Raw genomic sequence first — 27191 nt, forward strand, 5'->3', positions numbered from 1 at the left:
CAACGTTCAACAACATGGACATGCAAATACTGCTATTGCACTACATCTAAAACAGATTCCATTTTTTAAAGACAATAACAATACACAAACCGCAATGTTTCAATGACTATTTTCTTCTGAATTTTACTTAAGTCAAATGCATCACACAATGTTCAGGTAAATGACAACCCTGCTTTTAACAGTTTTGTTTCTGTACAATTCCCCTTCCCAAAAAATCTGACTTTTGGATCAGCTATCTTTAGTACTGGCTACAGATAAAAACCTATGCAAGTAGACTACCAAAAGTTAACAATTAACACCATATTGCATTAACACTTCTCTGCACCTCTCTAAAAGTCACCTTATTAAAATAGTATCATTTTAAAGAAAAGATTAATGAAGCCTGAGTCCAATAAATAGTCCAAGTTTCTGAAACTTACCCAAATGATTTTGTTAACTTTTTAGTTCCAACTGGTTTGTCACTATGTTGCAGCTCATAAAACACTCTTTGCAATGCTAAAGGAACACTTTTGGATGAATCATCTCCTTCTGTGGGCATCATGTACACAGCCTGAAAAAGCATTTAGTTCAATTAGTATCAGAAAGGTTTATTGCTCATCCTGTTTAATGCATTCTTTCCTCTTCAGTGACTTCCTTCATAGAACTCAATTTAATCACCACTTCAAAAAAGTCTGAAAAAAATCTTGTACTGTAGTGTAAAAATGTTAATTGTCTGGAACAACTCTTCTTAGAGCACAGTGGTTCGAAAAATGTGAACAACAGATTCCATTCATGGTTATTTTATCTAAATAGTTCCCTTATTCCAGCCTAGAACAGTAAATGCACTAAAGCATTTAACACCTTCAAATACCTTCTCATGCCCAGTATGTCTGTGCAATCATCACAGTAGGACCAGATACAGCAGTCAATACCACAGACTTGAAAATAACTGGTTTTGTGAAAAAGCAACTACATGAAACCATACAGGGCAACAAGTGAACAAAACCAGAAACGGTCCACATGGAGAAAGATGTCAGAGGAAGCTCTGAGAGTCCCGGATTCATTCATTCCTACTTAATGTCATCGCTGTCCGGCAAATAAACAGCTTAACAATTCAATTCACTGCTTATATTGATCTGGGAAAGATTGGGAACAAAGAAATTACACAAATAGACCAAACAGGGATTAGAAGAGTTCAATAGTCACTGAGATGAGATTTACTTTTTAAAAAGTGTACATCAATACATCTAGGGGAAAGGAAAAGCAAACAAAAGGGAGAAGCGTAAATATAAAAAGGAAGAGACAGCCCTGGAAGGAGATTAGGCAACAAATGAAACTAAAAAAGACTCCAATATTAAGTAGCATAGGAGAAAATAAACCTGTTAAAACCAGAAAAATTGCCATCTGAATTTCTGCCTGTGAAACACCGGGGAATGATCCATTTCTGTGAGTGAAGTGCTGAACTGTACCTCGGTGACTCTGCCTCAGTCTGTACATTAGGCAGAATTCCTGAGGTGTGCAGCACATCTGGCTTCCCCTGGGCTCCAGCTCCACACACACAGCAAGGGCAGCACTGCCTGCAGGCAGCTGGGAGCTCTGGGCAAAGCCAGGCACTGCTGCAGGACAGCTCAGTGCACAGGGATGGGAGCCACAGGGGACAGGGACCAGGTTAAGGCAACACTGACACAAAAACAATACAAGCGTGTGGCAAAGGCCAAAATAAGAAAGAAAAAGAAAACAACAAAAGAAGTGCCTAAAATGTTGACAGGCCAATTTTCTATTCCAGTTCTGAGGATTCACTACATTTTCCAAAAGTACAGCAACAGAAATACTTCAAAGAATAAAGAATATCATCAGAATAGCTACAGTAAGATAAAGTAAGAGAAACAATTTCTCTTATTTTTGCTTAAAGAAAGCAAATCCCCTCTGACAGAAAAACAATGGTTAATTATGTAACTGTAAACTAATATGATAATTCACATGACTGTATCTTTAAGGTTTTTAATTTTCAGAAGTTAACAGTTAATAGAGAAGACCTAAAACAGAATCATGAACACAAGTAACTTCCAAATTTTATTTCTCCTCAGTTGAAAGCTACACTGTTAGTAGTACTTACACGTATTAGAAGGAAGCATTAATAAAAATTTCCTGAAATTTATCATCTACTTCCTTCTGAAGGACAGTGAACAGAAATTTTTGCTAGGGTAATTTTAAGAACAACAGCCCAACCTCACCCTAATGACAACAAAAAAAAGTTTTCTTTTTGCTCCATTTTGAGATATGCTTAAACCACTTTTATAAATTTTATAAATCGAAGAATATTGCATCTTCAATTTTATCACTGGCAACAGATTTTAACTGTTGAAACTCAATAAAACTTCAACTTTTTTAATGTGTTAAGCACTGCTTCAAGAGTTTCTAGTGATGCAGTCTAGTGATGTAGGTTCTGATCTCTGTTTCTGCCTACAGGTGCCAAGTTCAGACCAGGGTCCAGTTGCTCAGGGTCAGATCCAGTTAAGTTCTGAGCATCTCCAGGAATGGAGATCCCACCACCTCTCCATACATCCTAATGTAAAGCTGGACCATCCTGATTATGAAAATCTCCTTCCTAAAATCAGAACATTCAATTTCAGAACAATTCATATAAGCTAATAAAGTAAATAATTTCCAATTGCTTTATTTTTATCATCCAAATGCAGAATCCCAGTTAACAAGGTCAATCTGGGCAAACCTCAAATATCACTAGACAGAGTTATACCTTCGATTTCACAAGCAAAAGGTTTTTTTTTGCTTTAAAATATTAAACCAGAACAAGTCAGCACCTTGAAGAGTCAACTTTAAACCTCTTCCTTTATCTGGTTTATGAATTTTTTTAAGAGTGGGTGTCACTAGCTAAAGGTAGAAACAGAAGTAGTTGAATGACCAAGTCTCAGATCTGCCAAAATTTTATCATCAGCCCCTATTAACTTTTTTTAACATCTTATAAATGCTTTAAAAAAAAAAAAAAAACAAACAAATATATAGATACTTGCTATGGTTAAACAAATAGAAACAAGGCGTGAAAATCAAGTCATGAAAAAATGCAAACACAGTCAGTGTTGATATATTCAAAAAATAAATACTAATATGCTAAACCTACAGCAGGCTAAAAATCAATCTTGTGATTGACTCTTCCTTCAAAAATGCAAAAACTAGAGTTCAGAATACCTTGATAATTAATCAAAATCAAATCCTTTGCCTTTAGTTCCCGTTTTTTTAAATGTTTTTCTCATATACCATCTGGACAATTAATTCCCTTCCTATATCTCTCAAGTAACTCAAATAATAATTTACAATTTACTTATAATTACTACATTCCAGCTGCCATTGAATAAAAACACCAGTTTTATTTCTTTGGAAATTCTACATGTGTTATGACAACGCAGACATTTAACACAGCCTTTCTTGGCTCTTCATTGTTTCTGTATTTAGGTAATATTGGAGCTCATTTCTCTGAGTTTAAGTGTTTCTCCACACTACCACTTTTTAAATATTATCCTCTTCAAACCTTTATTTTTTTGCCTTACCCTCCCAGATTCTGAAAGCTTGACCTTATGATAAAGGTGTGAAGCATTCTGATGAATGTAAAAAAGAGCCTGAGAAGTTCCCTCAGGAAATGAACACTAAAGAGGGATAGGGACATGTATAGGCATATTGAGAGATATGAGAAAAATTTGAGGTATTTATATAATAATAGAATGCTACAGGTAACTTTGAACACACTGCTTAAAGCCAGGAATTACTTAAAGACGGGAAATAAATACTGTGCATGGAACTCCAATGTTAGGTAAAATATACTGGATAACTTGAGAAGAGCCAGATCAGGGAGAAATGGACCAGCATTTATTATTTTAATGTATTTATATAAACATTCTGTAATGTTCTCATGAGTTGTAGGGACTTTTACAAGGGAACCAGTGAACAGATGCAAAATGGACTGAATGCAGCCACAGGCACTGACAGGCTGGAGGCACTAAAGGGACACCTCAAGTAGCAGAGCCCAGGGGCAGACCTGGACCCCTCTGGGAAGTCTCCCCTGCCCCTTGCCTACTGAATGGGGTTAAACACATATTTATCAGTCCTAAACAACAAATAACAATATGCTCTAATGTCAAAGTTCCTTTCTTTATTCCCTGCCACTGAAGCCACCTCGTTGCTTGAAAGGGAGGTCTCATTTCCAACACCCAGAGCCTCCCATGTGCAACGTGGAAGCAGAGCAGAGAAGAAAGGACCTCTCCATCAATCCTCACCCACGCTTCCCCAGGGCCTGACTTGCCATAGGTACGTGCCTGCCTTCGCTATTGTTCATTGCTTCCCCAGCTCTGCTCCTGACAGCAGCTTCTCTGTGAACAAAGCTCTAAGTAACAGCAACAGAAATCATTATTTCTTCCAAGGAAGGAGGATTCACTGAAATTATGGAAATGGGAAAAGCAAACCAAGGATGCCGCACGTTTATTTTACTTTGGTTTAAGAGGAACAAGTTTGGTCAAAGTGAAAACAAAAACGTAAAAAAATACTTGTTTCAGACAAAGCAACAGCTGATTCTTCCTGATCTGTACCAATGGCAGATAAGTGCTAAAACTGTCTAAAACTGCCACTGTCATCATGTTTGGAGGGGCTCTGAAAGCCTGAGGAATGAGCAAGGTACTAGACATTGCAGCTGATGTCCAGGAACACTTCCATAAAGGAAGCTGCAACTCTAGTAAATTAAGTTTTCTCACATGGTCACTAGCCAGATATTAAAAGATGCTAAAAGATGCTTTTATTTTGTGTCTGGGGAAGAAGTGCAGGGAATGCCTGGTATAATCAGTTCAGTTGAAACCAATCTGTATTACAAAAAGAACTTCATGGTACACACTGACTACAAGACAGTCTTGAACAAACTACCCAACTGCATTAGATGGAGCTATTACAAAAACACTTTTTTTCTCTCAAGAGCAAAGTGAAGTTGTCGAAAAAAGTAAAATGCACAAACATTGAGTGCTGAGTAAAAAGAAAAGGCACTATAATGAGTGATAAACTGAATGAGTAAATTATACCTTCTACAAAAAAAGGAACAGGTGCATCATGTAAAACAAGTGAAGTATTTATCTGTTGTCCATGGCATTGGGAAGATCTCAGTTACATTCTATTGGAGTTTGAGGTGGTTTTTTTTTTTGTTTTTGTTTTTTTTTTTGCAGTGCTTCAGAGTAAACAGCATTGCAAAGAGAAAGAATAAATACCAACTGGGACACTTACCACAGGGATATAAAAAGTAAGATGGTAGGAAACTACAAACAGCGGAAAGCAGGTACATTAAAAAGGGAAAAGAAAGCTTAACTGAACTGCACCTAGTCTACATAAGAGAAAGTCCAAGTTAGAACAGTTCATTTTCACTAAGAGACAGACAGTATGTGCAGAAATGCACAGAAGGATGAATTAGGATCAATAGGAAACTCCAATACACTCAATAGTGCCAAGTTGTTATATTCTCCAAGTACATCCCCTCTTCTAAACAGCCACCTCCAATATCTAGTTATCACTTCTGTTTTTAAAGCCAGTAAGAGTAATGCACCATTTTAAAATTATACATTATCTAGTGTATTTTATCCTGGCTTTAGATGAGATATTTATTTAAAAGGTACTTAAATAAGTTCTTTCCAGCAAAGAAATAACATCTACAGTAAACAAAAAATACTACTAAAGTAAATATAAAATTATGTTTAAACTACTGAAAATACAACACTTTCCATCACTACAGAATGGCAACCATAATAACAAAAAAATTCTGCTGCATAAAAGCAATTTCAAGATGGAGAAAATGTGTATCTTTGTGCATTGTTTATGGGCTGAGAAGCCATAATTCCCTATTTTAACTATTTCAGAAAAAGGAAATTGCTTCCACCTTTTATCTGCAAGATTAAACTGCTTCCCCCGCCCCCAGCATTCCTAGCAATATTAACATACAATACAGTCAAAGAAACACCCCCTAAGCTCAGGTCTTCTTCAGGTGCTCTGCCTGCTTCTACACAAGACAAAAGCTTGTGTTACACAAAATAAAAAAGGGAGCTTCCTATACTCTGCCTGTAAGACATGCACTACCATGCAAGTCACAACTCCTCTGAAAGGATAAAAGAAGCAAAAGGATCACACAGGTCTGCTTTAATTATCATTTATAAATGCTTCAAAACAGCCAATGTATTAATCTCATGTTCTTTCATGCATTACTTACCTTTCGTAGCTGATTTGTGAAAAATAAAGTCTGTAACAAACTGTTCATGTAACAAGTTGCTCCCTGGTTCTTTAAGCCAACATATCCTGTGTGCTTCTTTGAATCCCACCTAGAAAATAGTTTGTGGTTAAAAAAAAGGAAGTTCTGTATTCCAATAATAAAGAATGTTTGTTCTAAGGTGGTGCTGCTGGTAGGTATCAGCTGTTCTCCAGAGCTACTGAAGGTTCAAATAAACTCCACTCCACTGTTGCCTGCCAGTAACAACAGTCTTTGCAATTAGATGCTTAGTGATTTTATTACCTCTTTTTTAAAAATATGTTCTATATGGCAGAAAAATGATGTCCTGTGAGAGTGTTCTGGAGCTCAGAGCTGTACTTTTAAGGGCAAGTCTGCACCTCTCTACAACATCACTGTTTACAAGTGCCATGAAGGAGAACAACTGAGATGAAGCAGTTTTACAACAACTGTAAACCAAGGCAAGTAAGACAGCACTTGGCTGCACCTGAAACCCCATCAGCTCCCACACCACAAACGCTCAGGCCAGAACTGCAGAGGTGTTAAATCACAAACCAACTCACACAGAAGCTGAGGCTCCACAGCATTTTGCTGACTGATGCAAACATAAATTTAAGCTATACAAAATCTCTATGTGACTATGAAGAAATTGCCATGTGAGAATTCATCAACTAGTAGTGACAAAGGGAGAATGTCTGATGGGAGCTACAAATGACAATAACACAGAGTACTTGAATGATAACAAGCAACATAAAAATACTAGAATTAAGAATTTTTAACACTGCTTTGTTTTTAATCAAAGATACTTACGCTACTCCGTGTGGAGCATCTGCTTGAACATAGACTTCAAAAGTAACTTTGTCCTCTTCTATAAAGCCTTTTTCAGGATCAGTAACTTCCTGTAAAACATGAGTGACACAGGAACATGAAAAGTGGAACATGCAACATGACAGCAGTGAAGCATCCAGCTAGACATCACTTTCTAATTGCCAAGCCTGAGCAATCAGCAGTAATCAACTGAAAAAGAAAAACTGAAGAACACCAAAGCAGTTGTTTTACAGCTTACTAGATTTTAATTCTTTTTTAGTGTCTCAATGCAGAAAACTTGTTCCTGCATTATAAGATTTTGCAGTAATTTTTTGGTTTCCAATGATGTAACAGTTGGTAATCAAATGTTCTGCTTCTTCTGGACAATACTCCAAAACCTTTGCAAATGCTTAAAAAGCTCTTACAATTCAAGAGAAACCTTAGTAGCATTATTACGGCATTAAATAGACATGTACATATACAAAAAGAACATATGGAAATGCAAGCAAATTTATGTTGCTTCAAAATGTCAGTGAGTATCACATAGTGATAACAAAACCCAAGCACTTGGGCAGAAAATAGTAATGAAGGAATATTTAAATTACAACATAAGTAAAACCACTCTACAAAAATCAAATTAACAGAGTAAGAAATTAAAAGGAATTTACAGCAATGACAGAAAAAAAACAACTTGGAGGAAAAAACCTTTTGCTATAAGCATCTCTGTATGCAGGAGGACAGGTACAAAACTGCTCCTACCTAGCAAGAGATTAATATATGTCCAATTACTTACACTCCAGGCCATGAAGTTAGAAAAGCCCCAGTCATTCTCCTTATGAAAGAACAAGTGACTAATACGACGACTGAATGATTTTTCATCATCCTTGTAGTTTATTATCTTGAGAACTGCTTGTGCATGACAGGACCATGACCTATAAATACAGAGGAAACACTTGAAACTCTTTCAAAACCAAGCTTTTTATAGTTGTTACATAATTTTTTTTGTTAGGGATTTTTGGTACATTACTTTCACACATCAGATTTTTTTTCCATATTAGATGTTAATTGTTACTGAGGGCATGAACCTCTGGGGCTTTCTGAAGCCACATTATGAACCTGGAATGGAGATTTTCTTATGGCAACAGTGTTGACAAGAAAGTGTGTCAGTGACTTGCAGCCTGGTTTACGAAGCAGACGGCTCCCCCAGGTGAGGTAGCTCTGATCTGGGATGGGCCAGCTCCAAGTGCTCTTAGTGTCTACAGAGTGGGAGGTCCCAGCCTTTGGTAAGCAAAGGATGAGGAGCTTCTACCCTCCCTCCCACAAGATAAACTCCCCAACACTAATTGTCTCAGCAGCACTTCTTTGTGACAAGTGGTGTTCAAAACCACCCTACTTGTGCAAGGCAATCAGTCTGGACACAGCTCGGACAAGCTCCTGTCACTGCCTCAAGCATGGCACTGCTTGCTTGGCCCCACCAGCTGCACCTGGGTTGGTACTTCTGAAGATCACCCATTTTCTGTAAATGCTTCAATGTGAATCACATGTCCTGTGACTTTTTAATACACTTATAACTTTTTCTTTACATTCTGCCCTGAGCACTCACCTCTAAATTCTAAAAATGATGAAGAAGTGGAATTTATTATTCAGGGTAAACAACAAGAGATTCAGTGCCAGGATGGAGTTGCCCTATTGGAAAGGACACCTGAGAGTTCTGCATCCTTCCTGGATAAGCTACAGGAATGCTCCAGAAATGTGCATTATATTTTTAAATTTTTATATTATTTACAAAAATGGTCAAATGTTGATTAGCATGCAGGACCCCAAGAACACACACGCTCAGATCTTTCTGGATGAGGGATGGACTCCACTTAAGGAGAGCACTCATGCTCTGCTCTGCCTGCATTGGTAGCAGTTACCTGTTCACACGCTTCACAGGGCAGCGTTTATAGCTTGGCATGGCTAGAGAAGCTCCGTCTTCATTTGAAATAAACCCAGAACTTTTTCCATGCCAAGAAAACTGTCAGTCAAGGGTTTCTCCTTCAGCAAGCACATGTCTAAATTCTACCACAAACTTCTAGTCACACAAGCTGATTTTAGCTCATCCTAAAGAGGGGATTATTCTTATGCTTTGAGATTTAGAAAGGTGGGGGGTAAAGGGCACTCAAACCCTTGCAAGAATTGTCTTCTCTTGCAGGAAGCAAGGGTTTTTTTGTAGATGTTTGTATTTCTTGCAATAGATTAACCAGTATCAAGTGAGACTTGTACAATAATTAAAAGGGTCTTACGTGGAATCAGACTCAGCATTGCACTGAAGGAAGAATCCTACACTTTTTTGGTGTGGTCTGTCCGGGTAGAGCCGTGGCATTACCATGATCTTCCATGGCAAATTCCGAACGAAGCAGGGAGGGCTGAGCACTGACTCACTCAACCTGTTGAAGCGTTCCACTGTAAACTGAAATGTTGCTTCTGATCGCCAACTTGTATCTGTAACACACACACACCATTGTTTGAAACACCTCACCTTCTTCACTCCAAAATGACCAACATCATGTAACATGAGCATGTTTCATAGTGGAATATTGGCAGCAACAAAACCATCCCCATCCCAGAGGGACAGTGAACTACTTAATTACTGACGTCTCAATTTTTTCATTCTGAAAAACATTGCAACTCCATTCAGACAAACATGGCACTGCAAGACACGTTCCTTTTGTACACTATTTCCTTAAATGCTTCTTCAGGATTTGTTACCAGTCCAGCTTCTTCTAAAGCAGCAGGTGCAGTAAGACAGAGACATCAAATGCTCTACAACTAAATCACAGCCCACTCTTAACTCTTCTTGTTGTGTAGCATCTCCACAGCCCAGTTTAAGTCACTTCTCTTTGTGAACCCATATGCACAACGGAGTTTCACAATCTGTTCAAATGCCCTGTTGATATCATGCCACCATTTAGTTGGTTTTGGCTTGCAATAGTATATTTTAAAACAGATGAATGCCATAGGATGGTTGTTGGATTTTTGTAAAATCGTATCAATTTGCTGAAAATCAACTCAAGAACGCAGTCCTGTTTCCTTTGTGCTGTGCAAAGACTTTAGAGATTTTTAGTGGTCTAGCACTAAATTAAATGAGACTATTTTTTTTCAAAGAGCTTATTTTGACACACACAATTAAAGTAATTTTGCCTTCTTCCCACATACCCAGTTCTTCAGCTACCACAATCTGTTCTGCTTCTGTAGTACACAGCTATAACAGGGTGCTGGAGACTGCGACAGCTTCAGCAAGACGCAAGGCCAGGCTCTCTTTACTGTGACACGCCTCATATTGCACTCAGAGGAAAAACCTGCAACTTATCCCAGCAACTCTACTGGCCAGGGATGCACAAGACACTCCCACTCCATGATTCCAGTCTGACACTGGTGTAACATGGAATCCTCCTGGCTAAGGAGGTTGGACAAGCACACAGGGCAGCAGGCAGCACCCATGGTCACCCTGCCGCTCTCACTGCACCCACGAGGATGCACAACCGAAGGTGTGTCACACGTGCAGTGGCACCCAAAATCAACGAGCACTGAGGGACAACAGCACTGAGGCAGAAGTCAGAGTGTGAACTGTGACAAGGCACACAGTACAACAGTGTCCCTGCCATACAGGGACAGCAGTGGTTTACTCAGCTTGGCACAGCACCAGACACAGTGCTGAATCATTTTTCCAAAACACAGGTGAGTCCTGATTGCTACCTTACTTTAAAAATGGAACACTCTTGATTACAACATGCAACAGGGTGACGATTATACATTTCACACAGAAAATTACCAAGTTTTAGCCACAACTGCCAGGGAGCTATGACAGATTTCATTCTTCTCCCTTGTGAAGCAGTTTTCAAGTAGTTGTCCTACTCCTGAACTGCAACACAGAATATTTTTTGTGTATGGTCTGACAGCCCTAAGCATTCCAATTATCTCTTGAAGGTACTACAGCCCAAATCAGCTTCCTGCCCCCTCCACTCCTGCAGAGACCTTCATGTTGCCCCATGCTGTCAGCTTCCTCAGTAACACAAGAGTTCAAAGGATTACTTTCTCCTTTTTCCCTGCCTGGAAGTGCAGCTAACTAGCAGTCTGTCACCTACTTAAAAAATGCTCTCTTCCCAGTTTCACTACTCACTGCCCATTGACACAGTGAAGAGCTGATCTTCTACACCTAAGAACCTGACAGGCTGCAGACAGAGGAGCTCTAACTTGGTTTGCAGCCAAGATAAAACAAATCTGTAACACACTTAACAATTTAAAATCAGTCTTGTATCACACGTGTATATCAAACCAACTTGAGGCCACCTCCCTACTCACAATCATGATATCCGTGCTTCTGGGCTCTGTCTGAGCTTCTAAAAATCGAGCCAAGTTTGCTTTCTGCCTCCTTTGATGCAGCTTTCAAAGCACTTCAGCACAAGGATGCAGCAGTGCTGCTACAGTGTCAGCTAAAAAATGCAGCCCACGCAGCATCTGCAGATGCTTCAGAGAAAGTTTGCCTGTATTTCTTGATTTCTTTTCAGGAAAGCCTGAGCATGAGAGCTCACCAGGGAATATTTGAGCAAGCATTGGTAACTGCTCCATAAAAATGCAGCCTTGTAACACAGGTCAACCCTAAAATAGAAGTTTCTTTAAAAATAACAACCTTCCTTTCCTTCCAGTAAGCCTATTTTTTCTTAGGAAGTATAATGGATTTTATTAGAAAAAGAAGTTTACATAGCAAACGTGAAAATTATTTGGAGTACACCAATAAATAAAGCCTTTTTGTGCCATCATGAACATGTCCTCCAGATGCCGTTAAAGACTGCAACTGGCAGCAGGATGATTTAGTAGTGACTGGCAAGTGAGACTTTTTTAAATCCCAGAACTACAAGGTCAAAAGGACTGATCCAGCTGACAATACTTGGAGAAATTACATGCAATGGACTGTCTCTGCTACGTGGAAAACATTTTTTTCATTGATGTGATGAATGACACATTCAGCATCTTCACAGAAGAAAGATCCCTCAAATCAGAGATCCAAATACTGAATAGGATCCATTTTAAGGATGAAACACATATTTAAATGTGGATACTTTTGGGAAAAGCAGATTTTTTTATTCTCTTAGTAAATGTTGCTACCTTGAAAGTGCACTGGAGTTATTAAAATATTCTGAACCTGAATTATTAATGGAGAAACTTGCTGAATATTCTATGAATATTTTAATAATGATCCAAATACAGCATGTAATACCAGCATATGGCTAAGACTGATGCTTCTGAAAGCCTTCTTGCCTCTGCAATTCTTCACAGAAATGAGACTTCAGGAGGTAATAGCAAAGCTGTGAGTTTATGTTCAGCTAGGGACCTTCTGTTTGAACTTTAACTTCTAAGAGAATTTACTCTATGTGTTGCTTTGAATACTGATGCACTTGCAAACAAGTTTTGATCAGAGCCTTGTTTTTATTATTTTTTACTTTATTTGCAGAGGCTGCTATTCCAGCTTTTAAAGTCTGGTTCATTTAAGTCCTTCTCCATACAAAGCACAGCACAGTCCTTCAGCTGGTTCTTTTTAATTGCTAAGACTTCACACAGAGCAGCAACAGGTACTGGTCACAGCCTTGAGAGAACACAGCCTTATCTCAAAGTCCTGCTGCTGGTCCACTGCTGCTCCAGTTGCCTGTGCCTCACAATGCCTGCAGCCTGTTGCCTAGCAAAGGGGATGAGAGCTGCACGTTTTGGTTTTTTTCCCCCAATCTTATCAGTCATTTCTTTATGTGCTAAGCTGGAAGAACAAAATCAGCTCTAAAGTTTCTTGAAGTCAGAAAATCACCAGAAAGCTGATTTCTATGATCCAGCTGGAAGCATCAACCTTTCATCTTACTGTTCACCTCTCTTACAGGAACCATTAAACTCATTAGTTTTGCTGAAGAGGTATCTAAATTCTCCTCATGCATTCTGTAGCAGCTCAGATTGATGCCCCTTTCTATGAGCAACAGCAAAGGAAAACTGCATGTTTATCAGAGAAGCCCATTTTCCCTGTCTTTGGAATCTCTGAGCTGTCCATTACCCATGCACATCATGCTGCAAACCAGGTTAGCAAGAGCACAAACAACAAGAGAACAATTGCACTGATGTGTAAATAATGCAACAGCAAGCAATTAATCTGATTTACAAGACTTGGAAAAGAGGCATCATCCACTTACGTGATGCAAGTCTTCAGGAATGTTTTTGCAACTCTAACATTTTGCAATAACACTCTATCTGTGTCAATGCACAGCTGTAGCAGCACCAACACGTAGCCAGACACTCCTTATTCAAATATGATAATGAGGAACTATTAAGGTTATTGCTTAATAATCACACTTGAAGCCTGAAGGATGTCCCACTGCAGAGTGGGCCCAAGCTCCTGACCACGCTGGAAGTCCACAAAGACATGAGAAACTTTCACAAACCTTCTGACAAACGCCTACAGATACTTTTTCTCCCTAGTGCAACATCTTCAATACCCAGTTCTGAGAGGAGTCAAACAGTTGGGAATTGATGCAAACAGGTTCACAGCAGTTTTTTGGCTAAAGGGTCAATGTTATTCTGAATGAAGAGGTGAATATCTGATTACTTGCCAGCTCTGATATAGCCTGGCTTTCATCAGCTATTTCTGCAGTTTAAGTCCCTGTTTTGGCTAATTTGTGCATGTACATACAGACCAACTAATGGACAAATGATTTTACTAATTCACCAATGTGCTATGTCCTGGTTGTATCAACAGCAAACACTACCAGACTTTCTACATATAAACATCCTTACCAAGAACAGAGCTTAAACAGATCTGTTCTAGCCAGTTGGTGTCAACCCACGTGGTCTTCTCTTGCCACCCTCTAAATACCATGGCCTGACAGATATTTAACATCTTTTATAACAGCTTTTGATAAGAACAGTGTCTGAGCAATAAATCAAAACCCTCTGAATGAGATTAGACAATCACACAAATAAAATTCACATGGTAATATTACATTTTTCTTTAACTGCAAGACTCTGGTCATAGAAAACTTTACCACTGCAAATAATACAGAGGTGATTCAACCATGAGATGCTTTTGTTCTGAATTTAAACCCTATTCTCTTCATGGAACATTACTATTTTCTATCAGTATTCTATGTTCCTTGAACTCATGAAAGTAAGCACTTTTTTCACCTTTAACCTCGAACTCTGATTTTTCTGGAAAAAAAAAAAGAAAAATTACTTAACATGTTTGCACAAATCTAACCAAATGTTTAAGCCTAGTCCTAAATGCACTTTCATAAGACAGCATGGAATATGGAACAAATCCCACTTATAGGTTTCCCTTCTCCCAACTCAATTTTACATCATTCTTCAAAATGAGCAGTCCCTGCCCATATCCTTTCCTAAGAAAAGAAGTATCACTGCACATTTTCCTCACTAAACATAACAGATTTAGAAACTTGTTACCTTTTTTTAAATATACCTAGAGTTACAATTATTTGATCCTCTGCAACAAACTGTACATCCTTATTTTCATTTAATGGACCAAGAAAAAGACTTTAAAAACACATGTCCCCTTTTATTAACAGGACATTAATACATATTTTTTCTTTTGCCTTTGCAAGTAAAATTAGGTGTCAACTGAGAGCAAAAGATGTTCATCAACAGAATAGTTACCACTGACTTACCACACAAAGACAAAACCAGATCACAGCTGCCACCTGACAAGAGAGCAGGACAGATAAGGATTCTAAACACCCTGAAGGAATTGCATAACTGATAAAATTACTATTCAGCAAAGCCCAGCTGCAGCACCTTTAAAGGGCTGTATCACAAAACATAACAACCAACAGTAGCACTTTCAGCAATTTTTAAATGAGTACCTAGAAAGAGTACAAGAAAAAAACCCAAGCCTTCAGAAGTCTAATCCTATTGTACAGCTATGTGAAAAGGATGCCTGCACAGAAAACCAGCAGCCATAACTACAGAGGGATTAATTTTTTTAATGAGCTGCAGATCACAGGACATAGGTAAGAGATGGACTATTTTCTCCTCAAAATCATAAAACTAAAGAAGGCAAACAAACCATGCATTTATCAAATATTCACTTACCATCTTCCATGTCTTCCTCAGTGTTGTTATGTCCGTCAGCCATTGCTACATTGCCATTAATGACAGGATTTTGAGTAATTCTTGGAGGATCATCTGTATCTCCAGCTAAGGCAGAAAAAAGTATGCAAAAATTAAACACATAATCAATAATCAGAAATTAACTTTTTTGTCTTTAAGAGTATTTATGAGACAGACAAATAGTGCACACTTGCACAGAACAGCATTTAATTAAGTTATTGCTCAAAAAGTTGTACTGGTATGTGTCTAACAAAAATCCCCCATATAGGTGACTAATTGTGTACAAAGAAAAGTCCACATTAATGTGGAATACAGATGCAAAGAACATAAACCAACTTTTAAGTTTCCAGACTGCCTTGCAATCAGTAGCTCATAATCAAGTCTCATTAAATAAGAACTTTTTCCTTACTTTTTCTTGCATTCTTAGAATGCAAGAAAGTTTTACACAAGTTCAAGTTTCTAATAGCAGACTTTCTAAACCAACAAGTTACTTTAAGACTTCTTCAGTGTTACTGGTTTTTCAAGAAAAAACCTGAACCTCTAATCAAATGCAATGGTAAGATGTAAATCTTACTTGGGGAAAATTGGAAAGGAGATCTTTTAGGATTAAGGAACATTTTAGATATAACATTTTCCAGTTTCTAGCCAACACTGCCATTAAGTTTTGCTCCAGTGACCATTATATATGTAAATGCCACTAAACCAAGAGATATGAGACAACTTGATGAACTGAAACCCCACTATTTCTAAGTTGCATTGTCTTGATTGAACAAGCACCTTCTTGATTCCTCCAACAACTGAACAACACCTCCTTCCACTGCTTCCACACCAAAAGCCAGTGGATAGTTTCAGCACGACTCCAGAAAAGTAGATATATTCTTGGATAAACTAAACTGGCTTGTATCATCAAACTGTAAAACCTATAAGCCCTTGCAACTATCTCAAGGACAAACACTACTTAAAAGACACTCTAATTTAAAAGGTCTGATTAGCTATACATTGCTATACAAATCATGCTGTTAACTTATATATTCTACTACCCCTCAAAAGCCCCAAGGTTGATTGGTGTAACCAGGAGCACTTTTATACCCAAAAGCTCCGCACAAGTTACTGACCGTGGGCACTGCTGGGGATGCAGACAACCTGCGCCACAGGACGGAAACCGTTCCCAAGGGACACAGCACGATCCCAGCTCCTGCACAGCAGCCTGGCCGTGCCCTCGCCCGTCAGCACCCTGGACAGAGCTGCCCTCGCCACGGGCCCTGCCGAGCTCCCAGGCGGCTCCGTGCTCCGCACGCAGGGATGCCCACGGGCCGGCGTGTCCCGGTCCGTGGCTGCGGCTGTTTGCAAGGTCTGCCAACTAGCCCGGACACTTGCCTTCTACCAGACTGCAGCTGAGTTTCTCCTCGGCAAAACAGACAAACACAAGCGACAAGAGGAATCGCTGTGTGATCGCCTCCCGAGTCTCTGTAAAGCCAGCGAGCCCCCACCAAAGGCAGGATAAGGCACGGGAGAAGTGCAGCAGCCCCAGTCACCAGGAGCTTCAGAGCGCTCCCTCTCCTCAGAGCACACCACACTTCTGCAGCCTCATTCCAATTCACAGCACACAGGAAGATACTTTCACACCCAGCACTTCTATTCTGATTGTTTACTCTCCCAGTAAATCCGCACAAGTAGTAACCTCTGCCCTCAGCACGACAGAAACAGCTCAGGTTAGACTTACTCCTGGATTAGAGCTACGCTAGATCACGAACTTAATGCACACCCACGGCTTTTGGACACTTATCAGGGTGCAGCAGATCTCACTGAGTACCGGTGAAAGGGGTGCTGTGAAACACACACTGCAGCACTAACACATGCACTTTTCTAAATTCTCAGCTTTAGAACAAAAGCAAAATCAAGTAGGACTTGAAGTTTTGGCTTTGTAAGAAAAAGGTTTGTAGAAGATTAGCTCGGGTGTGGTAGAGCCTCAGGGGCCCCCTCAGCAGCAATTGGCACTGGCAGTGCCACAGTAGAACAGCAAGTTCAAGATTTACTACAACAAAATTATGGGGGACAGGTTTGAACTCCTGCAACTTAAGAGCAGGAAAAATGACAAAAATCAAGAGTGAGAAGGAAAGATCTCCAATTTCATTTCAACATCCTGCCTTCCCCCTGCTTTTTTAATCTTTTAACAGCACGTGCTGGTCTAAACAGAAAGCTGTCCTCTGGGTCACTGCATTCTAGAAGCATATAGCATGTTCTCAAAATGCAACAATTGTTTACTAAATTAATACTATTTTTTAATTATTATTATTTTTCTTCCTAAAGTTATCATCAGTGCAACTTAGTGTCTGGAAACAAACTGAAGCAAACACCTGAGGAATGGTTCTATTCTTCACTAAAAGCATAACGGATGTTATCTTTAAAGAGGGAATTTAAATATTGACACCATGTTTTATGGGGAAAGAACTTAACTAAGTGAGATACGGCTCTACATTCTCTCAAAGCATGAGAAGTTAGAGATCATAGCAACACAACAGCAATCAACTTAAACAGAGAGATTCTCAGATACTGTTTAGTGATAAGACAAATGAACCATGATGAATGCCCCTGCTGCTTCTTCTGACACAGATGGACACAAAGTTTGTGATACAGCTTTCAGATATGGAAACCAGATAACACCAATCAATGTTTTTGGCTACTGTGAACAAAGGAAATGTTTTAACTGCTAATAAAAGTCAACTAATCCTTTACACAAACAAAACACAATCCCTCTTCAACAGATGTACTAGGAAGCAGTGTAACAAATACATTTTCTAGTAGAGCATTGAAAACTTTTTTTCTTAATTTGTATTTTTCTCTCTTGTCCTTAAGAGCTCATAGGAAAGAACTGCAAAATCATACCAAGGTTTAATTAAGAAACATGTTTTCCTTTGCCTCAAGCAGAGGCAGTGCCAAAAACTTAATTCAAATTATACATTACAGGATTAAGAAAAAGAAAAAATACCTGTCCACACTGGCCAGGAAAACCTTCCTACCAAACATACTACTTAATACACTGCTGTCTTTAATGCAGCTTAAGCCACAGTGTGTCAACATCACTGCAGTCATGTCATGTGTCCATTCCCACATCAGAATACCCAGTTTTAATGATACCTCTGGAATAAATCTGAGATGCAGTCTATGAATCAACTGAAAGTTAATATAAAACACATTCATTAAGGAAGTATCACAACAAAGTGACTTTAGGAATAGGAAAATTTTTTAACTCTTTAAATACATTACTACAATATTCAATGAATACAGCTTTCAATAGCAAAATTGTAGACACTGTAAAAGACTGTTTTGTAAGCATTCATTTTTCACCGCCTCAAAATGCAACACAAACCTCTGTAGATACTCTTTTGTTACAAAAAGGAATGCAAGGCAATGCAAAAATAGTGATGACAATTTCTTCTGAAACATTTAACATCACATACATCTCTGCCCATGGCACTGTGTTACAAATGAAAAATACAACTTGAAGAGTTTACAGGGGGTGTCTGAGTTTGGAGGCTAAGACAACTTCCAACAAGAGACATTTCAGATATTAGTGAGTTTGTGCACAAAAACGAGCTTTCACTTAGCTACCGAAATACCACGAATGCTGAAATAAGTCTAAACACAGAGATACACAACTGGAACAAAACTGGAGCGTGACGCCACAGTTTGGGAAGCTGGTAAGAAGTGTCAGTTATCTTACACAAACAAATTACTGGATTATATATAAGTGACTCTGCAGGTGCACGCTTCTCATCGCTCATTGACTAGATCTGCTGCTGAAGTGCTGAGATGAAAGCCTGAAAGCAAAATGGTTGTGGCAATTGCTGCAGGGGAAAGAAGGAGAAAGAAGGAAAAAACCCAACTAAATTCTCTGAAACTATAAACTTGCCATATAATGACAGACCCTACAGAAAGTATATATATGAAAAAAATCTGCTTGTTATGGACTATGAGATCAGTATTACCATATTCAAATACTCATGCTAGTAAGCAATCAGAATTAGAACAACACCATTGATTTTTTAAATTACCTCTGTATTAAAAAAATAAAAACTTTTCTGATGGATTCAGCCTGTTTAATAATATGAACTCGTTTGTCACAGTAAGATTGCTCTGTTGTTCTACTGTTTACAACAATTCAAATCTACAAGAAAGGAATTTCAGTTTTCCATATCTTTTTCCTACTGATGCGAAAGTGGAAATTTTGTCAAGTTCATGTGGCTTCTGGCCTAACTTAAATGCAGTTCTAAGACAGGAGCAGTGCAGAGTGCTCTGTCCCTAAGCTGCAGGACACGTTGCTCAGCACAAACACGCGTTTACAGTCACGTGTGGCCAAAAGCTACAGCAATTCCACTACAGCAGAAATTGCCTCTATTTAACAATGATGACGGCGAGCTATAACTTCACTAAGCTTTCCGTCATGACTCACACCACAGCCATAGTCAAAGTCTGAAAGCTTATCCACAATGTTTGTCATTAGCTCTTGGAGCTGGCAGCCACAGAGGAGAAACTGAAGCAGTGTCGGCAGCACGTTATGAAACATTTGTTTCCTTTTGAGGTTAAGGAGACCACAGCTGAGGAGTAATAGTGATACTAAAAACTTGGTTACAGTTATCACACACATCCGCCTCACGCTGGAAATCGCCGGGACTGAGGGCTGGGACAGTCCCTGCACACAGCTTGCACAGCTCTCCATGCAGCAGTGCCACAGCAATCCCAAAATGAGCAGGGAGTTGCACCAAGGGCATCTTCAGCAGCATGAAGGGAGTCAGTCATTCACTGCTGGCAGCAGCTTGAAGAATGCCATGAACTTTCACATCCAGAGTCTTGCTTTTAGTGGGGGAAAGCAGAAAACAACACAACTTTCTCCTCTTCTGCTGGACTAAATGGACATTCCAGAATCAAAGCCTTCATGGAAGTTTTAAAAGGGCAATTTTTTTTAAAATACAAACACAACACTATATACAGATATGATAAAGGGCTGTGTGTGTGAATTCTAGTGTATGAGTGAACCTGCAGTAAACACTGGGAAAAGGACTTACTGAGCAAAACTATCAGGTGGCAGGAGATAAGAATAAAGTCAGAGAATGCAAATGAGCAAAATCCATGCTGTAGCAGTCATCCTACAGCAGCACAGTCCAGGTCTAGCTTTGCACCTCAGTGTCAGGACTGGAAGCTGCCACACCCCCTCAGTGCAGCCCAGCAGAGCCATGGTCCTCTGCACTCACTACAGAACATCTCTTCTATTGTGGAACAAAGCACAATCCCTTCAAAAGTTTTTTTTTTAAAAACTTTTTTTAAATATATCAGTATTTTAAACAAATAAACATCTAAAAGTTTACTTCAGTGCGTAGTTTAAATACCAGCCTGACATGCATAATAGCACACAAGCTAAAAAAAATTAAGAAATCATCACTACTAGAAATCACAATGAATAAACATTCTGTGATTTCAAATGCTATCATAAATGTCACCTCTTGAACCACCAAATTGATCCTTGCTATTGGGCAGCATATCAAAACATAAAATTGAGAAATTCCTAAAGCAAGCAGTAAATGCCACAGTTTCCAAAGCAGTTACCAAACTGTGGGGGTGCAAAGAGGACACTCAAAAGTCTCAAACAGAAAGCAATAATCTTACTTCTTGAAAGCAAATAAAGTTTGAAAAATGTGCAGAAGATGATGAACAAATACTGCCTTGAGCTGGAAGTAACAATGCCAACAGGTTACTTCCCAGCTCTGGAGCACAGACTGCCCAGACCACACCTGGCTGCGGGGGGCTGCAGGCACTCCCGTGCGACTGGATTTCATGTGGCTCTAACAGCTCACAGGAAAACTTTTGGATTCCAGCAGCTTGCTTCTCCCAAAGTCTGGAAACCATTGCTCTGAAAGCCAGATGAATAGAGTGGCACCCAGGAGGGGAGGGTTTGAAAATAATCAAAAACCAACCAAACAAAAAAACCAAACGCCCAAGCCAAAAAATAAAACCAAAACAACCACACATACCGAAATTAGCCAAACAAGCTACCACCTCCATGGTGTGAATGGAATTCATTTACATTAGTCAATCTTTGAACTACTAGAAGTGTTCTGAGCAAAAATTTATCCTCACTTGCTCTGAAACAACTCAGCTTTTCCAATAGTAAGAAAAACTGTTTGGCCTCTAATCTCTACCTGCAGTTAAAATACAAACACCACTTATTTCACAAAGGGACTCAAGAGAAAAGGAATTAAATGAAAAGCATTCTACACAGTTTCATTTTTTCAAGACAGTCCTAGGTTGCTATAATGAAAGATCTGAAGAGGAATCAAGCAATTTCTGAACTGTGGCTGCCTTTCAAAAGGCATAAAAAAAATAAACCAATTCACCTAAAACATTTCCAACGTATCAAACAGTAACAGAGACTGAGATTAGTTTGGCCAGAAGAATGGGAGGAGGGACAAGGGAAGTACACAAACCCCCATGATCCTATGGATCAAGATGTAGATAACTGCTGTCATGGATGTTTCCATTACTTGTAAATATTATGTCATTTGTCTTAGTTAAAAGTTAATTCTCCCATTAGCAAAGCTGGGGAAAATTTGCTTTGGTTTCATTTATTATTTTTCTTTTTTCATGGCTCATTACTTGAATCAGTCAAAAGGTGTATCTAGAAATGTATGTACCTTAACAAGAAAGTTATGAAGGACATTGACTAAGTCTTAAGGGGAAGAAGCTTCTAGAGAAGTATCAGGAGGCAGAGCCAAGCTTACAGACTAAGGGAAAAAGGTATTAGGGGCATAGGAAGCGAGGGGACTTCCAGCTAGGGAAATAACGTTTAAAGATCTTCAATCCTTTCAAAATTTGCTCTATTACATTTAGAAGGAAAGGAGAAAAGACATTTATTTATTAAAGAGCAAGCAGCCAATGTTAAATACTAAAAAAAAAATAAAAAAAAAACCCACCAAAAATAAAGTAGTATTATATGGAAGTCTCTTCCTCTCTAATTGTCATCTGAAACAAGTAATTATTGCATTATTGACTGGGAATTGCAAGTCTCCCACAGAAGAAGATGATGTTACACAAGACAGAGAATGAAGAACTGGGATGGGACAACTTCCTGGAAGCAGACTCATCTCTGCCATGCCCACAGAATATGTAGCAATGACTAGACAGACAGTAACAACACTGCAGCCACCACTTATTATTACACTGATCAATCATTATGCTGCTACTGCCTTGCATTCCCATCTCTGGGTCTGCCTGGCCAAAGAGGACATTTTGACAAAGCACAGGATGGCCAGACTGGTTTCTAACTGCACCAATGTAACTAATGAATGGGAACAAAATTGTATTAATAGATTACATGATTATTCTATTCTTAGATAAAACAAAGCAGTTACACTCTAAGATGCCCCTGAACACCATAAGTCTGTAAGATAAATAGTATCAGAAGCTTCATCCCACTGATACAGTTATCTTCATGTGAAAATAAATGGGAGGTACAATGTAACTTTGTGGACAGAAAAATAGCTGAGAAAAAATAGCCTAGGCAGAACCTGCTCTATAACTAAGCAGTTTGCTGCAGCAACTTATTATCTGCTGATCTTCAAAGACAGGAACAGTCTGATGGCACTTTACAAAACGAAACTCTTAAAATGTCTTTAAAATGCAATTAACTTCCTACTGACACATTTAGAGTATTATCAATACAACTACTCAGTGGACTTTAAGCTGCCACTGAAGAAGTAACCCCAAAAATTTACTGATACCAAGAGTGACTAAATTACCTGCTTTAAGCAGTTTAACCCTTTGCTTTATGAATAATTCAGTATCAGATGAAAGACTGCATGAACCAGAATTCAGTTTGCACACTAACAACACACCTGTAATTATCCAACAAAATTACAACTCCATGCTCTTGGTGAAGAGTGTGTATAGGCAGCCTTCAAATTTGAAGGGATCTTTCAAAACCTTTTTAAGCCCCAGTTGTTTAACAACTGAGGTAGACAGCAGCATTGGCATGAGTTTTTCTTCGGTACAGTGGAATTATTTAGCAGAAGATATCAACCTGCCTGTCTCATTATCCTGGCTTTTATGCATTGTACAGTGTCACAACCTCTTGGCAGTCATCAGGACCAGAGAAGGTCTGCTGAAAAATCTTTCACAGTCCCTTTTCTTAGTCTGAAGAGCTTTTTTAGCTTAGGCTATGCTTCCAGAAAACTATCAAATCAGGAAGAAAGGCAGGAAGACTGCCTCTGGCTACCCTGTAATACTCAAAAACCAATAACTAGAACAGTTGACAAGATAAATTATTTTCTTCCATGATCAGGAAAGGCCAAAACATCAGAAGTGTCATGACCTATTATGGCAGCAGCTCCTGGACTTGCACTACCTTCTCCTTGCTGTATCTAGAGCAGCAAGGCTACAGAAGCAACATCCCCAACTCGTCATGTCTTGTCTCTGCGCATTCCAGAGATGGCAGCGTGATTACATCTCTGCTGCGGGTCGGGCACTCGGTCCCAACCTACCGAACACACCCTGAACAATGTGTTTTTCCAGTATCACACCCCTCTTCATGTTTTGCTGCTCTACTAAGTAATAGCTTTCTCTACTGCAACAGTAAAAGCTACCATCTATGCCATCATTAGAGAGGCTGCAAAACTACTCACAGAAAAAAATGAAGTTCTGAAAGAGGGAAGAAAAGGATGCAGCCTCAGCTGGAGCCAGGGCAGTCCAAAGGCCGGAGAGTATTTACGAGACACTATACCCAGCATGCTACAGTGCTGTGGACATGTTCTTGGTGTGTTTAAGACAGACAATTAAAAAGCAATTAAATGAGTATATTTGGATAATAATATACGCACATTATGTAATTAGTGATTCTGCTCCCATTAGCACCTCCCTCTTTCCTTGTGGAAGTCCAGAAAAGCACACACCTCCACCACCTGGACCAGCACGATTTTTATTACTCAGACATATAAATTTTTCAGAACTCACTCCTATATCATTTTGGACGAGTGCAACCCACAGTCTCAGCGAGTCTTGGGGTATATCTATTTAATTAAACACAATAACTGAACACTCACCATAGGCTTAAGCAGCAAAAAGGTTTTGCACGTTTACCAGTAGCACAAAACATTGCCTTACATGGGTATGAGCACACACACCGCTTGCCCAAACCAGCTCTGAAGGTACGCTGCTTCTGCGCAGTAACTTTGCTACAGAGTCAAAATATTATTCATCACAATTCAGATTCTGTAACTCTGTTTTGAGACCAGATTCATCCTTAGAGCAAATGCTAATTGCACTGCTCACTCCTGGACTCAGCCTTGGAGCATGCTGAGTTTTGCTCACACTAGCAGTAGCAAGGAAGGTAGCTTGACTGTATTTTCCTAATAGTGACATGATTTTTAAACTGTTGAAACACTGTTGATCTGTCCATGTTGGAGTTTAAAAGCAAAATTAATTTCATAGTAGAGAACAACACTGGATAACAATATGGATTTGCACTGGAATTGATTTTATAGGCGCGAGGAGCAAAAAATACAAATCACCTACTTTAGCCCCATCTTTTAATTTATCTTTTAACAGAAAAGATCACTCCAAGCAACAGAAACTGTGCAATATGCCCAAACCCCTCACATTTAGGGATCTAACACCTCCAGCATTTCTTCCTGTTATTTTCAGTAATGCTTTTAAAGGTCTTCCTTTATCATTGGAGATTTGCTAACACTGATCTTGTTTTCCCTCTGCTTCCTTATGCTCCCAGCTGTGCACAGAAATAGACAGATACCTAAGGTATTCCAGGCTCACAGAATCTGACTCAGATTCCTATCTGGTTGCAGGTAGCTGGTAGTTCTAGACTATGCTCTGGTGAGAAGAGGGAAAGACAAGTAAAACAGATTCAGGAAAATAACATTAATAACTATATAAACTGTGAAAAAGCAGGCAAGCACAGTTAATCATATTTCCTTCTCACCCGACAACACAAACAAGCTTAAATCCAGGCTTCTTTGCTGCATAGTAAAGGAGTCAACATCAAATATGCTCACAAGAAAGTACTCCTTTGAGGATAACTATGGAACGTGCTTCAGAGGTGGCTGTTACAGCAAAGCAGCCTGAAATCCCTGGCCAAAGCATCTCCAAAGTTCATCAGTTAGTCCCATGGTGAATCTAGAAAAATGCAAACACACAGTCCCTGAGGACACAAGGAGTGGTGATCTCTGCCATGCCACTGGATGCACACCCTGCCCAGCTGGGATACACAACTGGAAGATCTCAGTAGCACAGTACCTGATTACATTTTCCTTGAGGTGGTAGCTTCTGCAACCAAGGACCACTCCAGGCTCTACTTAGCACAGTGCACTGCGTACCAGAGCAATCTGGAATGCAATATGGAAGCAGAAAGGTATTGTTTATACAGAAGAACTGTAAAACAAGACTCGTGTGGGCTGGTTTGGCTTCTTCATCTTTTCTATTACTTATAATGCACACGGGACTTCATACTAAATTACCAGAATGCAAGCTTAAAGAAACAATGTCTGTTCTCCAGACTTTTAGCACATCTTTCCTCAGTTATCCAGGACCCTTCCTAGTCCACTCAGATATTACCTCTAAACAGCCACTTGATACCTTGTACCATCTTTATTTTCCTTGTAACTTCTTTACTTCTCCTATATCTTTTCAAGATGGAGGAGGGAAGCAAGGCTGTTAACCAGGTCGAAATGCAGCAGCACAGAGAACTTACACAAAGCTTTTATTATTCCCAGTTCACTTCCAAAGGCGATGCAGTGAATGGAAGAAGATTCTATGAGGAGCAGTGAAAAGGTACAGAGGCAGCGTGGCCAGGCTCAGACACCCTCGGGGTGTGCACAGCAGCAAAGGAACTCTGCCACCCCTCCCTGCACTCATGGTTAACATCAGCATCTGCCACTCACAGACCTCAATACACCAGGTTAAACAATTTTTGTTCAATCCAGGCTGGCTAATCTTATGCAAATATTCAGGGTTTCCATAAGGAACTTTAGAACATTCATACAAAAAAACTGTTACTAGACTGAAGTATTAAAAAAACCCCAAAATTCTTGACTGAGAACAGTTTTGCAGAATCTATAAAACTTTACTGTAGACAAGACAAAGTGTTTGGCACTTTTCATCCAAAACAAAGAGCAAGCCCAAGTCATCCTTCTCTTCCACTTCAGGAAAACCATTCCCAGTTGTGGAGAAGCATCCAGGGCTGGGAGCAGGATCAGCCCCCCACACCCAGATGTGTTTCCTCCTGGTCTGAGCAGGGAACTGCTCCGAGCAGCACTGCTCTGAAGAAGCATCTCAGCAGTGAAGGGCAGAGCTGAACCAATTAGTGTGGGGTGCCCGGTGCTGATAAATCCTAACCTCACACCAGGGTCGCTTTTACAAGTGTAGATTAACCGTGGGGAAAATGACAACAACAATTAAACCATTCAAGGCCTGAGGTTTGAGGTTGCTTTGTTAAGTCCTTTATGTGAACTGATACACATGCACACGTACACAGCCTGGTAACACAGGAACATTTACTGCTTCCTGCCAGCCATACAGGGAGCACTGCTGACAAAATCATTCTTTTCTACTGAAATTCAGTTTTCACTGTGTTTAGTAACAAATACATTTCAAGTACAATAGTAAACCATGATTTTAAGACATTCCTACTACAAAAAAAGAAATCTACACTATGGGTTAATTTTAACATTTGTTTTCGACGTGATTAACACGAAGTAATTACGCTCTCATCTAAAATTAACAACTGCAAAATGAGCAAAACAAAAAATGTTCCTTTTTTCAAATGGGATGATCTGGAAAAGAAGCTGCTTTCTTGTTCTCCAAGACATATATTTCAGAGCTCTATTCTCCACTAGTTTCCTAAATTCCTAAAAGACACAGTTCCCAGGAGCTTTTGAGGTTGCTCCACAATAAGCTCAATTTTCCAGCCTCGCCTGTTAGCAGTGTGCCATGGCCTACA

The 27191-nt window shown here is 39.4% G+C and overlaps 1 protein-coding gene across 2 annotated transcripts in view; it reads right to left on the bottom strand.

The window, feature by feature from the left end:
* USP7 (ubiquitin specific peptidase 7) overlaps nt 1–27191 on the bottom strand; it is a 71166-nt gene that overhangs the window by 24978 nt on the left and 18997 nt on the right. Inside the window, exons 2-8 of one of the 2 annotated variants that reach the window (XM_041401424.1) lie at nt 15173–15277; nt 14749–14781; nt 9337–9535; nt 7845–7983; nt 7055–7143; nt 6230–6338; nt 420–550 (exon numbers count right to left, since the gene is read on the bottom strand). In XM_041401424.1, the coding sequence (XP_041257358.1) occupies nt 420–550; nt 6230–6338; nt 7055–7143; nt 7845–7983; nt 9337–9535; nt 14749–14781; nt 15173–15277 (805 nt within the window). The remainder of the gene's footprint in view (nt 1–419; nt 551–6229; nt 6339–7054; nt 7144–7844; nt 7984–9336; nt 9536–14748; nt 14782–15172; nt 15278–27191) is intronic. The other variant, XM_041401425.1, reaches the window with a different exon arrangement.

This window comes from Onychostruthus taczanowskii, unplaced genomic scaffold (assembly GCF_017590055.1).
Source record: "Onychostruthus taczanowskii isolate IOZ18803 unplaced genomic scaffold, ASM1759005v1 scaffold19, whole genome shotgun sequence".
In the NCBI taxonomy this organism is placed as follows: domain Eukaryota; kingdom Metazoa; phylum Chordata; class Aves; order Passeriformes; family Passeridae; genus Onychostruthus; species Onychostruthus taczanowskii.